Below are 17,757 nucleotides of genomic sequence, written 5' to 3' on the forward strand. Positions count from 1 at the left end.
GTCGCAGAAACTAGAAATGTGGGGCCCAGAACGTGGAGACAATTACTGTGGTTCGGAGTCTCCCCACCCACCCCATCCATCGCCCAGCCTTGTAATCTGACCCTTTCCATGATGTTACAGGGGGTCTGTGTTTGCAGATCTGTTTCTTTGTCTGAATTTGAAAGTAAAGCATGGTACAACTTCAGAAATTGTGTGTGTGTGTGTGTGTGTGTGTGTGTGTGTGTGTGATGAATCCATATGAAACGAACAAAATGGAGACACTTTTACTGATATGCCTTTGTCTAATTTTATAAAACACATCTTATAAAATATAAACTTTAATAGGAGAAAGAACAAGTTTTAAGTCTACGGAAACCTAAGTGAACATACATATTTTCATAAAAAACGCTCCTAAACCAAGTCTAATCATTTAACCTTCTCTTGTGACAAACCACACTTTTGGATCTTTAATTTGAGAGCTTCAGCTGGCAATATTTCCTAAAATATTTTACAAGACATAGAAAACATAAAATAGTGCAAATGCTTCATTTTTATTATCCAATGACCATGACAAAATGTGAGTAAGTGCGCTATACTCAATGACATTCATTATCACCATCACAATATATAATGACATTTATTAAATCGGCATGAAATACGAAAGGAAATATCCAAATAGAAAATTAATTCACTCCTTCGACTAGTACTAAGTGGGACACTGGTCCTGCCTTCAAGGATCTCCCAGGATTCCCAAGGAAGGCTGTTGAGTACAGTGGTCAGTACTATGAAAAGGTAAGTAGCAGTGAGCCTACAGAAGAACACCCACAGGATCGGGGTCATGGGTGTGTGTGGAGGTGAAGGGAGAGGGGACTCAGGGAAGGCTTCTTGAAGGAAGAAATTCTGAGCTGAAATCTGAAGAACAGAAGTTAGGCTAGTGGTTCCCTAACTTTACTGGACATTACACTCACCTGAGGAGCTTTTAAAAATCCCTGTGGACAGGTCACACTCCAATTAAATCAGAATGTCTGGGAGTGAGAGCCTGGCATCAGTATATATATATTTAAGATCCCACGTAATTCCAATGTATAGTAAGGTTTGGGGAACTACTATGGCAAAGGGAGGGAAGCTGCTGGTTTTCAGTTTCCTGCAAGGAAACATTTGCGGAGCGGCATGTAGCAGGTGCTAGTAATTGCTCTTTGCTCCCCCCTTCTCCTGTGCACTGCCTTGCCTCTAGTAAGCATTCTGGACATGTTTACTGAAGTTGGAGCAAAAACTAATCAAACTCTAGATATACAAGAACACCAGGTCTTCCTAAAGACTGCCCTTTAGCACTCACTGAACTAACTAGGGTGTAAAACTCATCATAGCAGCATTTTGACAACTGGGGAAAAAAAAATACTCTTCTCTCAATTCACCTCCTCCATCTTCAGTCCCATGCTATAGTTGTCACAGCAGAGACAACAGTGCAAGAACTATTGTTTCTATCTTCAAATGGCTTCCCCCTCTTTATTGAAAAAAGCACAAGACCCCCCAAAATTATGAGTACATTAATCACAACAGGTCAAGAACAGCCTAAGGAGGAGGCTAGATGGACGAATATTCCTTCATGTTAGTGGAGGCAAGCTGTGCAAGCTGGAAGCTAAGGCTTTCTTTGCCCTGGGTGTGAAATGGCCTCTTGCAATATATCTCTTGTTCCAAATGGTAGTTCCAGGCCTATAGGCACTTTAAAAGGAAGAGGGGAAAGAAAACTTTTTAATCCAGCTGAGGCAGACTGCATTTTTACTAGATCAGAGACAGAGAATATGAACTCCTACTTTGGGAGCAAGAGGCTCACTGAAGCCCTTACTAAACAGCATGATGTCACACCACTCACGGAGGGCAAACCCCACACTGGCTCTATCATATTAACCTCTAGGAACCTTTGCATCTCTCTGTAGGAAAGTGAGAAGGCAGATGCCAGGTGTTTATTCCTTTTCATTGGTCCTCCCATGAAGCACTGGGTGCAACTGTGACCTCATAGGATTAACAAGGGCACTTTTGTGACCTAGCTTCAAGCCACAATGTCACTCAAAATTCAGGGGAGTGTGAGAGGACAGGGCCAGGAATGGGTCTGGAGGGAAAATACTCTTCATTAGTTCCATACTCAATGCGATAAGTAGTCTGAGCTTCTGAAAACAACCAATTAGCACAAAGCCCTGGAACACAGAAGCGGACCTAAAATGAAGCCAGTCTTAGGCAAAGCCCATTGACAAGGAAAGAGTGTGTTTAGTGGGAAAATAAGTATGGATTTTGAATCAGCCTCCCCAACAGTAGCTGGGAGTTTCTGCTGAGCCTTGAAAATAAATCAGGCTCTTCCAAATATCTTCTCTTGAGCACAATGAGGTAACACCTCCTTACATTTAAATGCAGCTTATACCGTGCCGAGTATTTTCAAAGACATTACCTTATATGAGCCTCATGGCCCTGTGAGTTTGGCGGGGCATGGACGACCTTTCTCCTCATTTATCACTGTGAGAAACTGAGGCTCAGAGTGAGTAAGTGTCTTGAAGTGAAGAGCTGCCCCCTGAACCCACGTCTGACTCTAATATGCTCCTTTTACTCACTGGTACTTCTTTAAATCTGGGCTGAGCATTAGCTCTATTTGAACACCCAGGGAGCTGGTAAAAATACAAATTTCTGGACCCCACTCTGACCTTCTGAAAGTGACCCTCTGCAACAGCACTTGGGAGATGAATTTTTAACCTGCAGATTGCCCAGATGATTCTAAGAATTAAAATTGATAACTACTATGCAACTGACCTACACAAGACCCAGGAGTGTTTACTTTGATTCAAGGTTCTTGTGATCTCTTGGATCTAGCATTTCCTTGGTGTTGTACCAATTAGACCTGTGTGCTGCTGGAGAGATCAAACATCTATCTACTGCTGCCTTCCCCTAATATCCTTCCTATGGTTCTGCCACAATGTCTGGAACGTCCACTCTATAAGCAGGTATTTGGGTTCAGGTGGGGTGGCGATCACATGCACAGATGTCACCTGGAGAAGCCAGTTAGATGCTCCGTTGTCAATTTAGGACACAAGCTGTCCTGGGAAGGTGGATGCGGATCCTTGCATGAGGAGAGAAGGACATGGCATTGCTTGAGAGACCCTCGTTCTAGTTGCTTATATTAATTGGGTGGCTTTGGGTAAGTTGTTCAACCTCTCTTGACCTCATTATGCTTGTTTGAAGTCCAAGGGGGGGGGGTATATCAGACACAAATCCTTATTTCTAACATCCTAGGCTGATCACCGATGTGTAAACCAGGTGAAGGCTGAATGGGGTTGGAGCCCTGCAAGACCTGGTATGACAGCTTCCTGGAGCCCACCAGGACTTAGCAATGTCCAAGAGTGCAGAGCACGTGGGAGGCTTCTGAAATGGTTTTACCTTTCCGAGTCATCTTTCTTCCCCCAAATCATGGTTCACTGAGATATAAATGCAAATAAAACAAACACCCAAATCACACATATCTTAAAAACAGATGTAACCTCTAAAAGTTGTTCCAACTCTGTGAGAATCTCGTACTTGAACTAAATGCTTTCTAGCTGGATGAGAAAATAAAATAAAAAGAATGAGTATAAGGACCACAGTGGCGTATAATTAGAAAATTCCCCCTTAGATTGAGGCTATACATACTGACATGGAAGTATCTTGGAGATGTATTGGATACATTGTGGAGAGAGAAAAAAGCAAGTTGTCTTGTGTCCTACTATTTGTGAAAAAGAAAAAAAAAGGAATAAGATAAAAGAAACCCATATATACATATTTGATTATGCACAGAATCTCTGGAGAAATACACCGAAAACTGACGATGCTGGTTACTTCTATAAAGGGAACTGAGCGGCAGGGGATGGTGTAGGAGGGAGGCTGTCTTTTCTCTCTATACCCTTTTATACCTTTTGATTTTCACTACGTGCATTTTACTTTTTTAAATTGCACTTTGGTTTCCCCCATCACTTCCTCTGACATTTTGACCAGCAATTCCCCTTCTGGGAAGTGATCCAACAGATATACTTACACATATATTTAAAACATGACATGACCATATAGTTGTTCACTGAAGCCTTTTGTTGCTGTTGTTGTAATGACAAATGTTTGAAACGTTGTCATTGCCCATCAATAGGAAACTGATGAACTAGATTGTGGCATATTCACAAAATGGAATGCTGTGCGTGTGTAAGGAAGCTGAGGATGCTCTCAATGTACAGGATGGAGAGACCCACAAGATATGTTGTCGAATGGAAACAGGAAGATGCAGAATAGTGTGTATAAGATGAATTTAAAAGGGGGGGTTAAAATATGTACATTCATATTTGCTGGTATATGCATTAGACTCTCTGGTAGGTACACTAGAAACAAATAATAGCACTTATCTAATGTGGGAGCATCAGATGACTGGGGAATGGGGATAGAAGAGAGACTTCATTGAATATTTTTTTATATGTTAACAGTTTTGAGTCATGTCAATAAAATACTATTCAAAAAGTAAATAATTACTGTTTCAAAACAAACAAATATATAAAAATAACACTTTGGCTTCCCCTTCTTTATGCCAAGCACTGCCATTACCATTTTGCTTCAGGGCCAGAATACAAAACAATAGACTCTTTTAAAGAAGCCAGCGCTTGGGCCTCACTTTAGCCTTTCAAATAGTGACTTGCAGAAAATCCAAAGCAGCATCTCTTCCCTTTGTCTTCCTAATCTTTGGAACTGTTCAATGCCAGTTTTTTATGGCCCCTTTCCCTATCCCCACCACCCCAACTCAATTCTCATCAGTCTTCCCTGGGCCTCCCTTCTGAACACTGCTGTAGCCGCCAAAGCTCTGATTTATAGCACAACTTCGTGCCTGGAATCATAGGATAGCAGACACATGGCTCTGGACGTGGGTGACGCAACAGCCCTAGGCTTGGCCAACTCCTGTCTCTGTTGTGAACTCCTAACCGGCCCACATCTCACTTTCCTCATACAATTGACATCCCAGGGCCCTTCAAGGGATAAATCATTGCCTTTCACACTGAATCAGTCTTCACTCTCAAGGCCATCTGAACCTGCCTCCAACCCTTGTTAAATCCTCGCATATCCTGGTACCTATTACATGCTTATCTTTAAATACACCCAAACTTGTCTCAGCCCAGTTCTTAGAGCCTCCAGCTTCCCCAAAAGACATTGGTGGGTCTAAATAGACTACCACTCAGGGCTGAATCAATGAACTCCAAGGGCATCATTGCATTCATTTAATACTAATGTCCCTGGCTTTGGGCTGGACGTTGGGAAGACAATCATGAACAAGACTGATGTGGTCATTGTCTGCATGGAGCCAGCAGCCCCCTTGGGAAGGCAGTTTAACAAAAGATCGAATACTATGGATCTCAACTCTGGCTGCATATTAGAATTTCCGAGGACCTTTTAAGAAATACTGATACTCCAATCCACTTCTGATCAACTGAATCAGAATCTCTGGGGGTGAGGCCCAAGCAGCAGTGCTTTTAAACCTCTCTAGCTTATTCTAATGACGGCCAGCATTGAGAACCCCTTTCTAACACAATGGATTTAAAGGCAACATCGTACTTAATAGTACAGTCTAAGCGATTCCCATGTGATAATTCTTAATTGAATCATAAAAAGTTACTTCCTATAGGTACAAGGCTAGGAACTATGGTACTGCTCTGAAAGCCCATTTCATATCACAAACAAAAATTTAATCCTGAGACTAAAAGGCAAGAAGCCCAAAGACATGCTTTAAATAATATCCAAGAGACAGGATGGACTACGTTGGTGGTTAGAGCTCTGCAGAATCAGCAACGTTTTCCAACCTTCTTGATTCATAAGGTTTTGGATTTCTTAGCTCTATTCCATTCCTTCGAGGGTTCCCATGGAATTTCAATTATATAAATAAAGTTCTACCATTCCAGTCATCCCTTGCCTCTACACGTGGGACCCAAGTATGTGGTGATAAGATGTGACTCTTCAGTCAGTGGGGCCTTACAGCATGGAGTATCACTCCTTCCACACTCCTTGTGGGCAGTTCTGAAGATTTCAGAAGGCAGTTAAAGACCTGTGAATGAGGATTTTCCTCTACACTTTCTTTGGGGTGTCATTAATGCTTTTAATTTATTATATGTATTGAATCTAATCAGGTCAAATGGAAAAAAAAAACAATACATGGGAAACAGGGTCAGAACAATTAAATATATACTGCTTACAAATATCTAACCCTCCCATTTTCTCATCTGTAACATGGGCATCAATACAGATGAAACCACATAGGTCTGCTACGAAAATTAATGGTGATCACTTTGGTAAAGAATCTGACATATAACACCACACAGTAGATGATATGTTATTATTTATTTTAATATCTAAAAAGGCTGGGAAGTGCTATTTTATGATTTTATGTATTACAGATTTACAAATTGCCCTCCAGGGGGCATCACTTTACACACCCCCACTAGCAGTATATGAGAGTGCCCATTTTTAGTACCTCTACCACAGAGATTTCTTCTTAAAAAAAAGTTTTTTTTGCTAATTTGATAAAGTTGGTACTAAGTTGTTTTATCTTTCATTCATTTTATTAATTCTAAGGTTGAACTTTTTTCTTGCCATATCTCTGGTCTATTTTGTAGTTTTTTTGTAGTTTTGTATTTTTTATATATCAAATTAACACTTTTTAATGTGATCATATCTCTTAATCTTTTGATTTTCAACCTCTTTTGCTTTCATGCTTCCTTATCTTGAGATCATATAATACTCACCTTTATCATCTTCTGGTTCTCTTTTTTTTCTGAATTTGACTTTTTAATCCATTTGGAATTTACTATAGAATATGATGTGAAATAAGGATTTAACTTAATTTTAATTTTTCCTTAAGCAGTTAATCACTTATATTAGGACCACTATTTATATAATTAATTCATTCCCCATTGATTTGAAATACCATTCCATTTTTTGTTTCAATAATTTTCACTGTCTCTTCGTATAATAATAGCACATATTTTAATTATTATAGTCTTATAATATGCTTTAGTATCAGGCAGTGCAAATTCAGGGGGAGGGTCTTAATCCTGCATCTTGTTTGTGTGGCGCAATTACTCATGCACATTGTCCCCTGAAGCAAAACACATTACTTTGGCTAATGCAACCGTGGGGAAGAAAAACAACAAATTTTCCCCCCCACCTTCTAAGTTCTTTTGGCTGGGTTAACAATCACATTAACGGAGACAGGTTAGCAGGAGAAAATCAAATTTTAGTTACATACCTACTGGGAATTCACAGAAGCATGAAAATTCCAAAGACAGTGAGGCCACATTGGGTATATATGACATTTTGGACAAAGGAGAAAAGGTGGCGACAGGGTAATAGATTTCAGAAGTGAGGATGGGCGATTAACAGGTAGTTGAGGAGAAGGGGAACACACATGACAGGCCACTTCTTGCCAGGCAACTCAGAAACAATGGGACACAAGGGGTAAACTAGAAAACATCCTAATGCTAGGGTGAAAATGCTTAAGATGATTGATTATGCCAAGGTTCCTATCCTAAAGCAGGTTTTTCTATCTGAACCTCTTGAAGAAAAAGGGGAAGTAAAAAAATCTTCCTGAGCTTGTTAGGCTTTGATTGACTACAGGTCAAAATAATCTGCCTGCCAGGATGGCACATTCCAGGGACACTTGTTCTTGACCCCCACACAACCTAAGTTGAGATATTATATTCTATATGATGGAACACAACGCAGTCATTACAAATAACCTTTTCCAATAAGAAATATTTAGTAATAGGGGAGAATGCTTTGGATATAGTATTAAAAGATTCAGGTTAAACAATATGATCTGGCTTTGTTAAAACAAAAACAACAAATTACCTGTCTCTCTGCATAGAAAACCGGTGGTAAATAAGTACACCAAAAATGTTAATGGTAAGCTATTTCTAAGTAATGGGATGATGGGTGCTTTTTACCTCGCTGTATTTTTTAACCTTTTCAAATGTTCTATAATGATGTGCTTTACTGTTACAATCCGTAATTAGTATTACTTAAATGGATGTTCTAAGGCTCACCCCTAGCACTTTTCAGGGCACTTGGAGGAGTGAATCCCATCCCAGAGAGAAGCCGGCTCGCTCTTTCTCTCCATGAGGAGTCATGGACGGGCATCCAGCCCTCAGGGGGAAATGCAGTCACCATTTAGTTTCAGTCCTTTTGAATGGGAGATGCTGCCATTAGATGGTAAATGCCAAAGTAGCATCATCTGGAATCTCTGGTGACCCTTTGTGTTGCCAGCTGGAAGAGGAGTGTGTGGTGTCACCTCCTACTCTCCCTCTCCAAACCCCACCCGGAAGAGCTGGGAAGACACAAAGATGGTGTGCTACATCAGGGAGGTATGCAAATGCCAGCTTGTCTCTGACCCTCTAATCCTATCAGGAATGCTTAGCGTGTTAATTTGACCATCTTTCACAGTTCATAAATCTGCTTGGGGGCAAAGCTTGAGCTGTCAGACACCATCAAGCAAAACTTCTTCTGAGGCTGGCAGTTTGAGTAAAACAGCAGGGATCATGCCTCAATCAAGTCCAATAAAGAGCTTTGTATGTGGGGGACTGGAAAGCAGCTTCTCACATTTGGATACAATAGAACAAAACAGTGGGAAATGTGAATGTCTGATTATCTGGACTGGTGGTCTCCCCTATGCCCTGCCTGCCCACTGAGCCATGGAGCCTCCTTCATTCACAATTCTTTGCACGCAGATGGATCTATCTTGCTCCCAAACAATTGCGTGCACAGACTCCCTTCGGATTAGTTTATTTAATCCCTGTGTGTAAATACAAATTGACTATTTTCGCTTCCACTGGAATCTGCTAGCCTTTTCATATTAAAATCTTTTAAATTTTAGCCAGGTCATTTCTGCCTAGATTCATTCTCTTTATTCATTCAGCAGTCAGAACAGAAACATTCTCTTTCTGGGACACAACACGCTACTCCCTCTTCACAAATATGTATGGTTGAAAGCTTCAACAGAAATCAGTTTCAACCTCTGGATTACAGCTTCGTCCAGAACGATCTGTTCGTCTTTTGGTCAGTTTACAATTTAGCTGAGTAGAAATTCTAAGTTAAAATACCCTTTCCAGCATCTAGTTCAAGAGGGAAGGCACCGAGGCAGGCAGTTTGATTTTCAACTTCCTCCTCTGTCCAAGCCTCTTCTAAGGCAAGTCGGAGTGGTTTTCTGTCCTAAAGGACCTAAAGCTCCTCTGACCGAATCTGCATGCTGACTGAGGTGGGAGGAGTGCTGGCTCCAGGAGAGACAAACGGCTGTTACCACCCAGGACCTGAGGCTGGAAGCACCAGAAAAGTCAGAGACCTACCCATTCTGCATCTCCCTATGGTACAGGCACCAAATGACTCCTGTCTCCTCAGGCGGGGCTGATTTACTGCTCCCAAGGACACAGCAGATTTAGGAAGGTTGAGGAATTTAGCAGAAAGGGAATCCGAAAGACTTAGCAGACTTGGCTTTGGGTGAGATTAACTCTTGAGTTCTAGTTTCCTTACCTGAAAGAGAATCCACATGGGATTGTCTGGCTCATAGTGCAGGCATTTATTACATGGTAATTTTGATGATTGATATAACTGAATGAATTTGATAACTGTGATTATTGATATTATTATAATTAGGAGTGAGTTTGAAAAATGATAACTATGATAGATGCTATTACTGGCAGTGAATAGGGTACATAACTATGATTACTGATATTGTTATTGCTGGTAGTGAATTTGATAAAAAATGATGTTATTGTTTACTGCTGATAATGCCATCATTAGCTATTGCCGTCTCCGTGTAACGAGTAGACTTTAAAAGAACTGATTGAAGATCATATAAGCCTACTCACTCACTTTAATCAGTGCTTGTTGAGCACCATCTATCTATGCACCAGGCACTGTTCCAGGCACTGGGCTCCATCTTTGCGAAGTTTACCTCTTAGTGGAGGGAGATGGACAATACATATAATAAATAAATTACGTTGAATTTAGAACTTTAGGCAGTTTAGATTAATAGGGAAAAATAGAGCAGGGTAAAGAGGGTGGGAGTGAATTGGGGGAGAAGGGGAAGGATGCGATATAATTTAAAATAAGGTGGTTCTGGAAGGCCTCTCTGAGAAGGCAGTATTTGAACAATCAGGAAGTGGGGGAGTAAGTCCTGGGGAAAGCTGGGAGAAGAGCATTCTAGGCAGCAGAAACAGCACTGCAAAGGCAGGCGTGGGGGTTGGGGGTGCTGAGGAGGGGGTGGAGTGGGGTGGCAGGGGAGCATGCCTGCGTTTTCAGAAGGCTGGAATGGCCAGGGGTAGAGTGAGAACTGGTGTCACAGGGGTGCAGAGGCCGGTCATGTAGGTTAAGTTGGGCATTTTAAGGACTTCAGCTTTTTATTGCAAGTGCAGTGGTAGTTTAAGATTTAATAAGGAAACTATTTACAAAGATATAGACCGGGTGAAGGGAAATAACAGGGACAATGCAGTGGAATGAGGCTATTACCACCCCTAGGCCTGAAGGAATAAGTGGAGGGAGTGGTACTGAAACCTAGAAGAGTTATGTAAGAGGCAAGACCATTCTGCAAAGAGCACTGACTTTTCTTAGTTAAGGGGATAGCTAACCCAGTGGTTCTCATCGAGGGCGACTGTGCCTTTAAAGGGATTTGGGCTGTCACAACGTAGGGGAAAGCTGTTATTTGCATCTAGTAGTTAGAGAGATGCTACTAAACATCCTACGTTGCACAGGACAGTGTCCACAATGAAGAATTATCCTGCCAAAATGTCAATAATGCCAAGGTGGTCCTGAGATGACTGGGCAAGATGCAAGCTGGGGAAACTGCTCAAATCTCACTCTCTTCCCTCTCTCATATCCTGCAAGGATCCCCCTTTGGCAAAACCCAACAGGAAGCCAGATGGCAAGTGAATCTGTCCATGTGGTCCATAAAGTATTCCAGGGCAGAAAGGGTGAAGTGATGAGTGAATTAGGATGGCACAGAGTAGACAGTTACATAAACATCACTGACACTAATGCTATGTATTCTTTTACATGCCCCAGCACAAAGTTTTTTTTATATATACCCAGAAGTAGGATTTTTCATCTTACCAGTAATGCCAAATTGTTTTCCACAGCGCTTGGACCCACAGCAGTATGTAAGAGATCCATATCCTCTAATACATGCATTGCCAAGTTTTTCACTTTTGTCAATTCTAGCAGGTGTAAAATGGTATCTTATGGTACCTACTTGGAATCTCCCTGATTACTCATCAGGCTGAGCGCTTTTTTTTTTTTTTGAATGCCTAGTGGTCATAGGAGTTTCCCAATTTGAGAAACGCTCCTTTTCTGTTGTCTTTTTCTTATTGTAGTTTTTAATATATCCTGGATATGACTCCTTTGCCCTTTATATGTGTTGCAAATATTTTCTCACTTGGTGACTTGCCTCTTTACTTTTTCACGGAGGTCACTGGATGAACAGATGTTAATTTTAATATAGTCAAATTTAACAATCTCTTCTTTTAAGGTTAGCATTCTTTGAAGCTCAGTTAAAAGTTCTTATCCCCAAATCACAAAGTCTTCTATATTTTCTTCTAAACATTCAAAACAGTTTGCTTTTCATATTTAAGTCCTATATAAAATCCATCTGGAGTTTATTTTTGTGCATACATCCAGATATATCTTTTTTCTATATGAATAACCAGTTGTTTCACAATTTATTGAATAGTTCCTCCTTTACCATGACCTGTAATGCTATTCCTGTGGTGTATATAAAAATCGTACATATACTCTGGTTCAGTTGGTCAAATGAATCTTTTCCTGCAATACTACACTTAGTTATTATAGCATTAATGCCATTCTTGATCTGGTCCTCCTGCCTTATTATTTTTCTTCAGGAGTGTCTAGCCTATTCTTAGGCTTTTGTAGACATTTCCTAGTCACTCTAGATTCTTTCATAACCTTTGGGGGAAAAACTTCATGAGTCACCTGTTACTTCCGTTTCTAGTGTTTTGTTTTTTTTTACTTTTTTTTAACCTTTATAGTTCTATTCTACTCTTTTAAAATTTATCCTTAAAAATTTAACAAGCATACTTAAACTCTGGAGTTCATCAATATTTGGAAGTTTCTCCTATCTTCTATATTATTGTAAAGCAGTACTTTAAATTCCACCGTTTTTAAAATCTCAAATCTATTTATTACGTCTCCAGTATTTTTATAGACAATGTTTATAGTGTTTTATTTAAACAGATAAAACAGTCCTGTTACAAAATTCAAAAGGACATAGAGTGGAAAGTTTCTATTGCCTCTGTCCCCCTGGAAACCAGGTGTCCTCCCAATAAGTTTGTGTATCCTGGAGGTATTTTATGCATAAAGCAAATGCATATTGTACTTTTTTCTACTTTACACAAATAGGGGCAAATTGAACATATAGGTCAACCTCTTTCTTTTTCGTCTTGAAGATTATTCCACATCAGTTAATAAAGCACTTAATATTCTCTTTTAACACACGAGTATGTTTTCAGTTTGTTTGCAAACATGTTTACTAATTTCTTTGTTCACCATGCTTCTTACACGCCATTCCTTCCTTCTGGATTCAATTGCCTTCTTTCCTGAAGAATAATCCTATGTAAGTTTTTTCAGCAAAATCTGAAAATGTTTTTCATCTTCTCTTGAACACCAATGTATCTATGTATGGAATTCAGGGTTAACGTCAATTTTTTTCTCAGCACTTAAGAGGTATTTTATTGTCATCTGCCCTACACTGCTGCCAGTGAAAGCCTGCTGTCAGTGTGATTATTCCTTTGTAGGTCAAGTTTTTTCTCTTTGGCTGCTTTTTGATTTTACTCCTTTTGCAATTGTCCTACATGTCTGGAAGCAGACTTGTTCTTATTCCCCCTACTAGATATTTATTATCTCGAGGATTCACATCCTTCATAAACGCTGGAAAAATCTTCAAACCTCTTCTATCCCCGTTCTTTATGTTGGATCTTCTCGTTCTGTTCTCTGTGTCTCTCCGAGTTTCCTACCTCCTCCTGTTATAATCTGGTTATGTTCCTGATTTATCTCCTAGTTCACCAATTCTCTCTTCAGATACACCCAATCTGTGATTTAGTCTGTTCACTGAGTTCCTAATTTCATTAATTATATACTGTTCAGTTCCAAAAGACTTAGCTTTCCAAATCTACTTTGCTATTTTCATTGTCATCTTTTCTAATGGGTTTTATGCTTTCTTCTCCCCTCCCAATCATTTTAAACATTCTTATTCCACAGTAATTCTATCTAAGTTTATGGGAATGCTAATCCTTCAAGATTGTGCCTGCTGATTTGTACTCACAACACATTAGTTTGGATTCTTGATCATGAGTCCATTTGAGTAGGACTTGTTTTTTCTTTACTGTAGGAATATGATACAACTTGGGTTTTGGGTATTATCTTCCTTCCCCAACCAGGCTGCCATAATATCTGGTGCTTTTATCAGTAATTTTCAAGCTGAGATCCTCAGGTACCTAGGGATTTATATACTTTACATTTTGAGCTTCTTAAGATTTCATTTGAACAAAGGGATCAGTGGCTAATCTTGCTGCTTTCAGATTCTATGTTCTATGTCTCCACGACAAGTGAGAAAACTCAACCACTACTCCTGGATAATTCAGGGAAATAATATATGCCAGGATGTGCTAAGTGATGAGTCTAGTGGTAAACAAACAGATGTATTTCTTATACCTTTCAAATTATCTATGAGGGACCAGTTTTTTTTCCTTTTAATTTCCAACTTGCTGCAGACCAATATTTTGCTTAAAAAAATTAAAAACATTGCAGCAATGTTAAACTGTTATAACAGTTTCCCCCTGGTATTTTCATCTCTTCATGGGTTGGTAATGAATAGTTTGTAGACCAACGCCACCTGCAGGCCATTTTTGTGTAGCACTGCTCTGCAGTATCTATTGGCAGACCATTTGGGGTTCTGAATATTTGTGTGATGGGGATGACAACTGTAGGTAGATTAGGAATCAGAGATTAGGAATCAGATCATTCCTTCTGATAATGGTCACTTGTATGTGGAGAGCAAGAACCTTCTAAGAGGGTGTAATTGAGTCTTTTAGGTTATAATCTGCCTAAGCTAGTAAGCATGAAAAGGGGAATGGGGCGGTAGAGATTCAGGAGATAGTAAAAAGGCCACATTATGGTCTAACAGTTCTCCTGACGAAAAATGGGTATTATAATTTGCCTCCTCTGTCACTCTAGTCCTCTACTAGGACACGACAGTAGGTAAAGGGCCAGTCAGGAATACTAATCACAAAAGCTTAAGGAAATTTATTTGCATGTTTTCTTTTTTCATCACCCTGTAAACAACTGGATCACATTCATATACTAGAATGCATGTTTAGGAACTAGCAAACACTTTGATGTTATCTTAACTGAAGCAGAAAGATAAAGCTGCTAAAAAATATTTCAAGCCATGACTTAGGGGTTATTTGCACCGTTACTCTTATTATGGAAAGCAGGGAATTGATCACACACATGGATACTTAGCATACTGAAATCCAAAATACATACATTACTATACTTTCTTTTAAGAGTAATAAATACCACTAACTTTAAGATTTGAAACATAATTTTTTTTATATAACACAGAAAACAAAAATATATTCCTCTTTTTAAGTTAAGAGATACATTTCCCAGGAATGAGCTTTCAGGTTTGCCAAAACTTGTGTTGGATGGACTAAATGTCTAGAAGCATCTTATAGCTACATTCATTTTAAAGCATCTGAGCAACTATGGTCACAACATTCAATATTTCAATCTTTAAACAGCACTCTATCACTATTAGACTCAGAAATACATTGTTTTCCTGCAATTGTAGTTTATTGTCATCTTAATTCATTTTCTCAAAGACCATTCAACACATTTAGACTATTCCAGTAATTACCATGCTACCCAGAAAAACAAGTGAACAGTTTATTAAGAATTAAATGAGGGTATGGAATGTGATAAAGTACAATGAAGACAATCAAGATGGGTATAATAGTACTACTCACACAAAAAGTTAAACCTCATTTAAAAAAAAATTCATAAAAACAAAACAAAAAGCAACTCCATCATTATAAAGTAAAATATTTCATGCAAAAACTCCAAAACAATCCCCTAACCTCCCAACCCCCCAAGCTCCCAACAAACAAAAAGCTATTTGAAAATATAGCCATGCTAACATATTAACCACAATATAATCATTCATAGAAAAACAATATACTAATTAAGCAATGGGTTAGATGAAACAACACAGGCTGTAATATTGTAAATTCATAGACCATGATAATTTTACATGATAAGCAATTCAAGATTCACTCATAGGGTGAGAATTATAGGCTAAATGTATGTAAATATAAATTCCATTAACTCATCTCATTATCTTCTAATTATAAAACCTGGAAGCTTCCAGAACCTGAAAAATTATATAAAATTTGGCATACTCCATTTGAGTTCCAACAAATAACTTGAGGATCACGTTTGCAATGATTAGAGAGTTGTATAAAACCACTTCAAGGTCAGGAATCGACCTCTTAAATAATAATCACAATTTACACCATAGAAACTCCAGATATGCATTTACTCTGATTAATTCTTACTCAAGACAAGAAACATGATTTTCTAGCACTTTATGTACAAGTTACTGTAAAAGGCCAGTTATTTGGAGACTGAATGAAATGTAAAACAAAGGCAAACTGCTAGAGAGTGAATGGGAACACCCTCATTTACAAAGATTTAAGTGGGTAAAAATCTTGCCTTGGCTTCTGAGGGAGCTCAAGTCAACAAACAGACTGCCTAATGTCTCTGATGCGTTAGCATATTTCATGGAAAAGATAGTTAACATTAGAGAACAGGAACGGCATTTTATGGGACAGCATTCCCTCCACAGCTGCCAAACCAGCCTGGTCACCACGCGGTGCACAAACAAAGCATGTTTCCAACTGGATGGAACGTCATGATGAGGCGACCCAGAGCAGAAAGTGCCCATCTCACTGCAAACCTGCCCATTCAGGAGGCCAAGAGAGAACTGGGATACCCACATTTCATGTCCTGGGGTGAGCTTACCTACATATAGATTGACTATAATAGTAAGGCCAAGGGAAAAAAATGGAAAAAATACTCAGGACAAAAAAAATCACGCACTCCCATTTGCTATATTTTTTCCATTTAGATTTAAGATAATTAGGACATATTGGAAAATTATTCATGCTTACCCTTCCCATCTCTGAAGTTTAACTTCCTATTTATAGTCCAAGAAAAGAAAAATGTAATTGTTCAGTAACAGGATTTAGCCTTTCTAAAAAATAAAAGCACTTGCTCTAATTTTCACAAAACGATATGAGAAATTTTTCCAATGTGAACCCAGAGTTTGAGGCCAGTAGAGAAGCGTCTTTAAAAATCAGGACTATTAATAGTTAGAGCTCTTTGGAATGACTCTTATACATACAAAGGTAGCACAAATTAAATTCCCGGAGTATTCATGAAACAGATTCTTAAATGGGAAAGATTTCTAATGAGAGATAAATGCTTCCATAAGCGCATTAAATGTGATAAATCAGTCTTTCCTAGTTGACAAAAGTCCCTGCTTACAACTCAACGTAGTCTCTGAAATCAAATATAAAAATCAATCATGATGATGCAAGATGAAGTGCAGATGAGCGGTGCACATGAAAAAAATTTGTAAACCGCTGCAGGTCTAAAGTGGTAGATTTATATTACAAAGCAATGTAAATAAATATTGGGCTAGTACAAAAGCTCTTATTTACAGTTTTACAAATGAAATCGTATTCAGTGTAAATGCTGTGTTTTAAAGAACACAGTACTGTATTAGTAAAATGAGTTCTGTTGAGGGGATTACAGTTTCTGTTAGAATCAATGCATAACGTATAAAAGATTCAAGTTAACTCTGTTTATAATTTAGTACAGACAAACCCAGCTTAACCTGGAATGGCATCTGTTAAAGTGCTGAAAAACAGGAAATATTTAGAAAACACTGTACATTATTAAAGCTTTATCAAGTCAGAATGTTAAACTTCTTTCACATTTTTTATCCTTTTGCCACAGGCTTGTGAACAAGATGATTTTTCTCAGCAAAGGAGTAAAAATTAAGAGGCCACCAGCTGCTTAGATGACTTTAGATTCAGTGGAGTTAGTTTCCTAAAACAATTATCCATCGATCATACCTTCAGGCCTCATAATCTGGTAAGTAATTAAATATTCAGGATAAGCCTGGAAAAGAAAGATTAATTCAAATATTGGCAAGCAAATTTTTGAAAACAGACTTACCATAAGTATTATTAATCCTTAGGGAAGAGGTTCAAATTTAGTGCTGTGGTTCAGAATCAGGTAAGAGCATGTTCTGAAAACATCCTTACCCTGACTCCAATCACTGAGATTCTGAATCAGCAGGTCTAGAATGAGTACTAAGTATGTGTTTGCCTGTTTTTAATAACCTAGGATAATTCTGATATATATCCCCAATTCAGAACACAGGTCTAGAGATGCTTTTAACTAGATCTGTGTCATAAGAGCAAGAGGGAATTATACATATCTCTGTGATAGAATCCTAGTAACTATTAAATATAGGATTCTGATTAATTATATTTTGGAGAAGCTAAAAATAAAAATCCAAGTATAACTGGCAAAACCTGAATAAAGTCTGTAGATTTAGATAAATCAGTGGTACTTTCCTGATTTTGGTAATTTTATGAGTGT

General features: G+C 38.7%; 1 protein-coding gene across 2 annotated transcripts in view; it reads right to left on the reverse strand.

The window, feature by feature from the left end:
- Positions 1-14,854: 14,854 nt before the first annotated feature.
- Positions 14,855-17,757, reverse strand: part of TNKS2 (tankyrase 2) — a 55,277-nt gene continuing 52,374 nt past the window's right edge. For both annotated transcript variants that reach the window (XM_019739266.2, XM_019739258.2), the window contains one exon: positions 14,855-17,271. In XM_019739266.2, the coding sequence (XP_019594825.2) occupies positions 17,209-17,271 (63 nt within the window). In that variant the 3' untranslated portion in view covers positions 14,855-17,208. The remainder of the gene's footprint in view (positions 17,272-17,757) is intronic.

The sequence above is a fragment of the Rhinolophus sinicus genome, linkage group LG07 (assembly GCF_036562045.2).
Source record: "Rhinolophus sinicus isolate RSC01 linkage group LG07, ASM3656204v1, whole genome shotgun sequence".
Classification (NCBI taxonomy): Eukaryota; Metazoa; Chordata; class Mammalia; order Chiroptera; family Rhinolophidae; genus Rhinolophus; species Rhinolophus sinicus.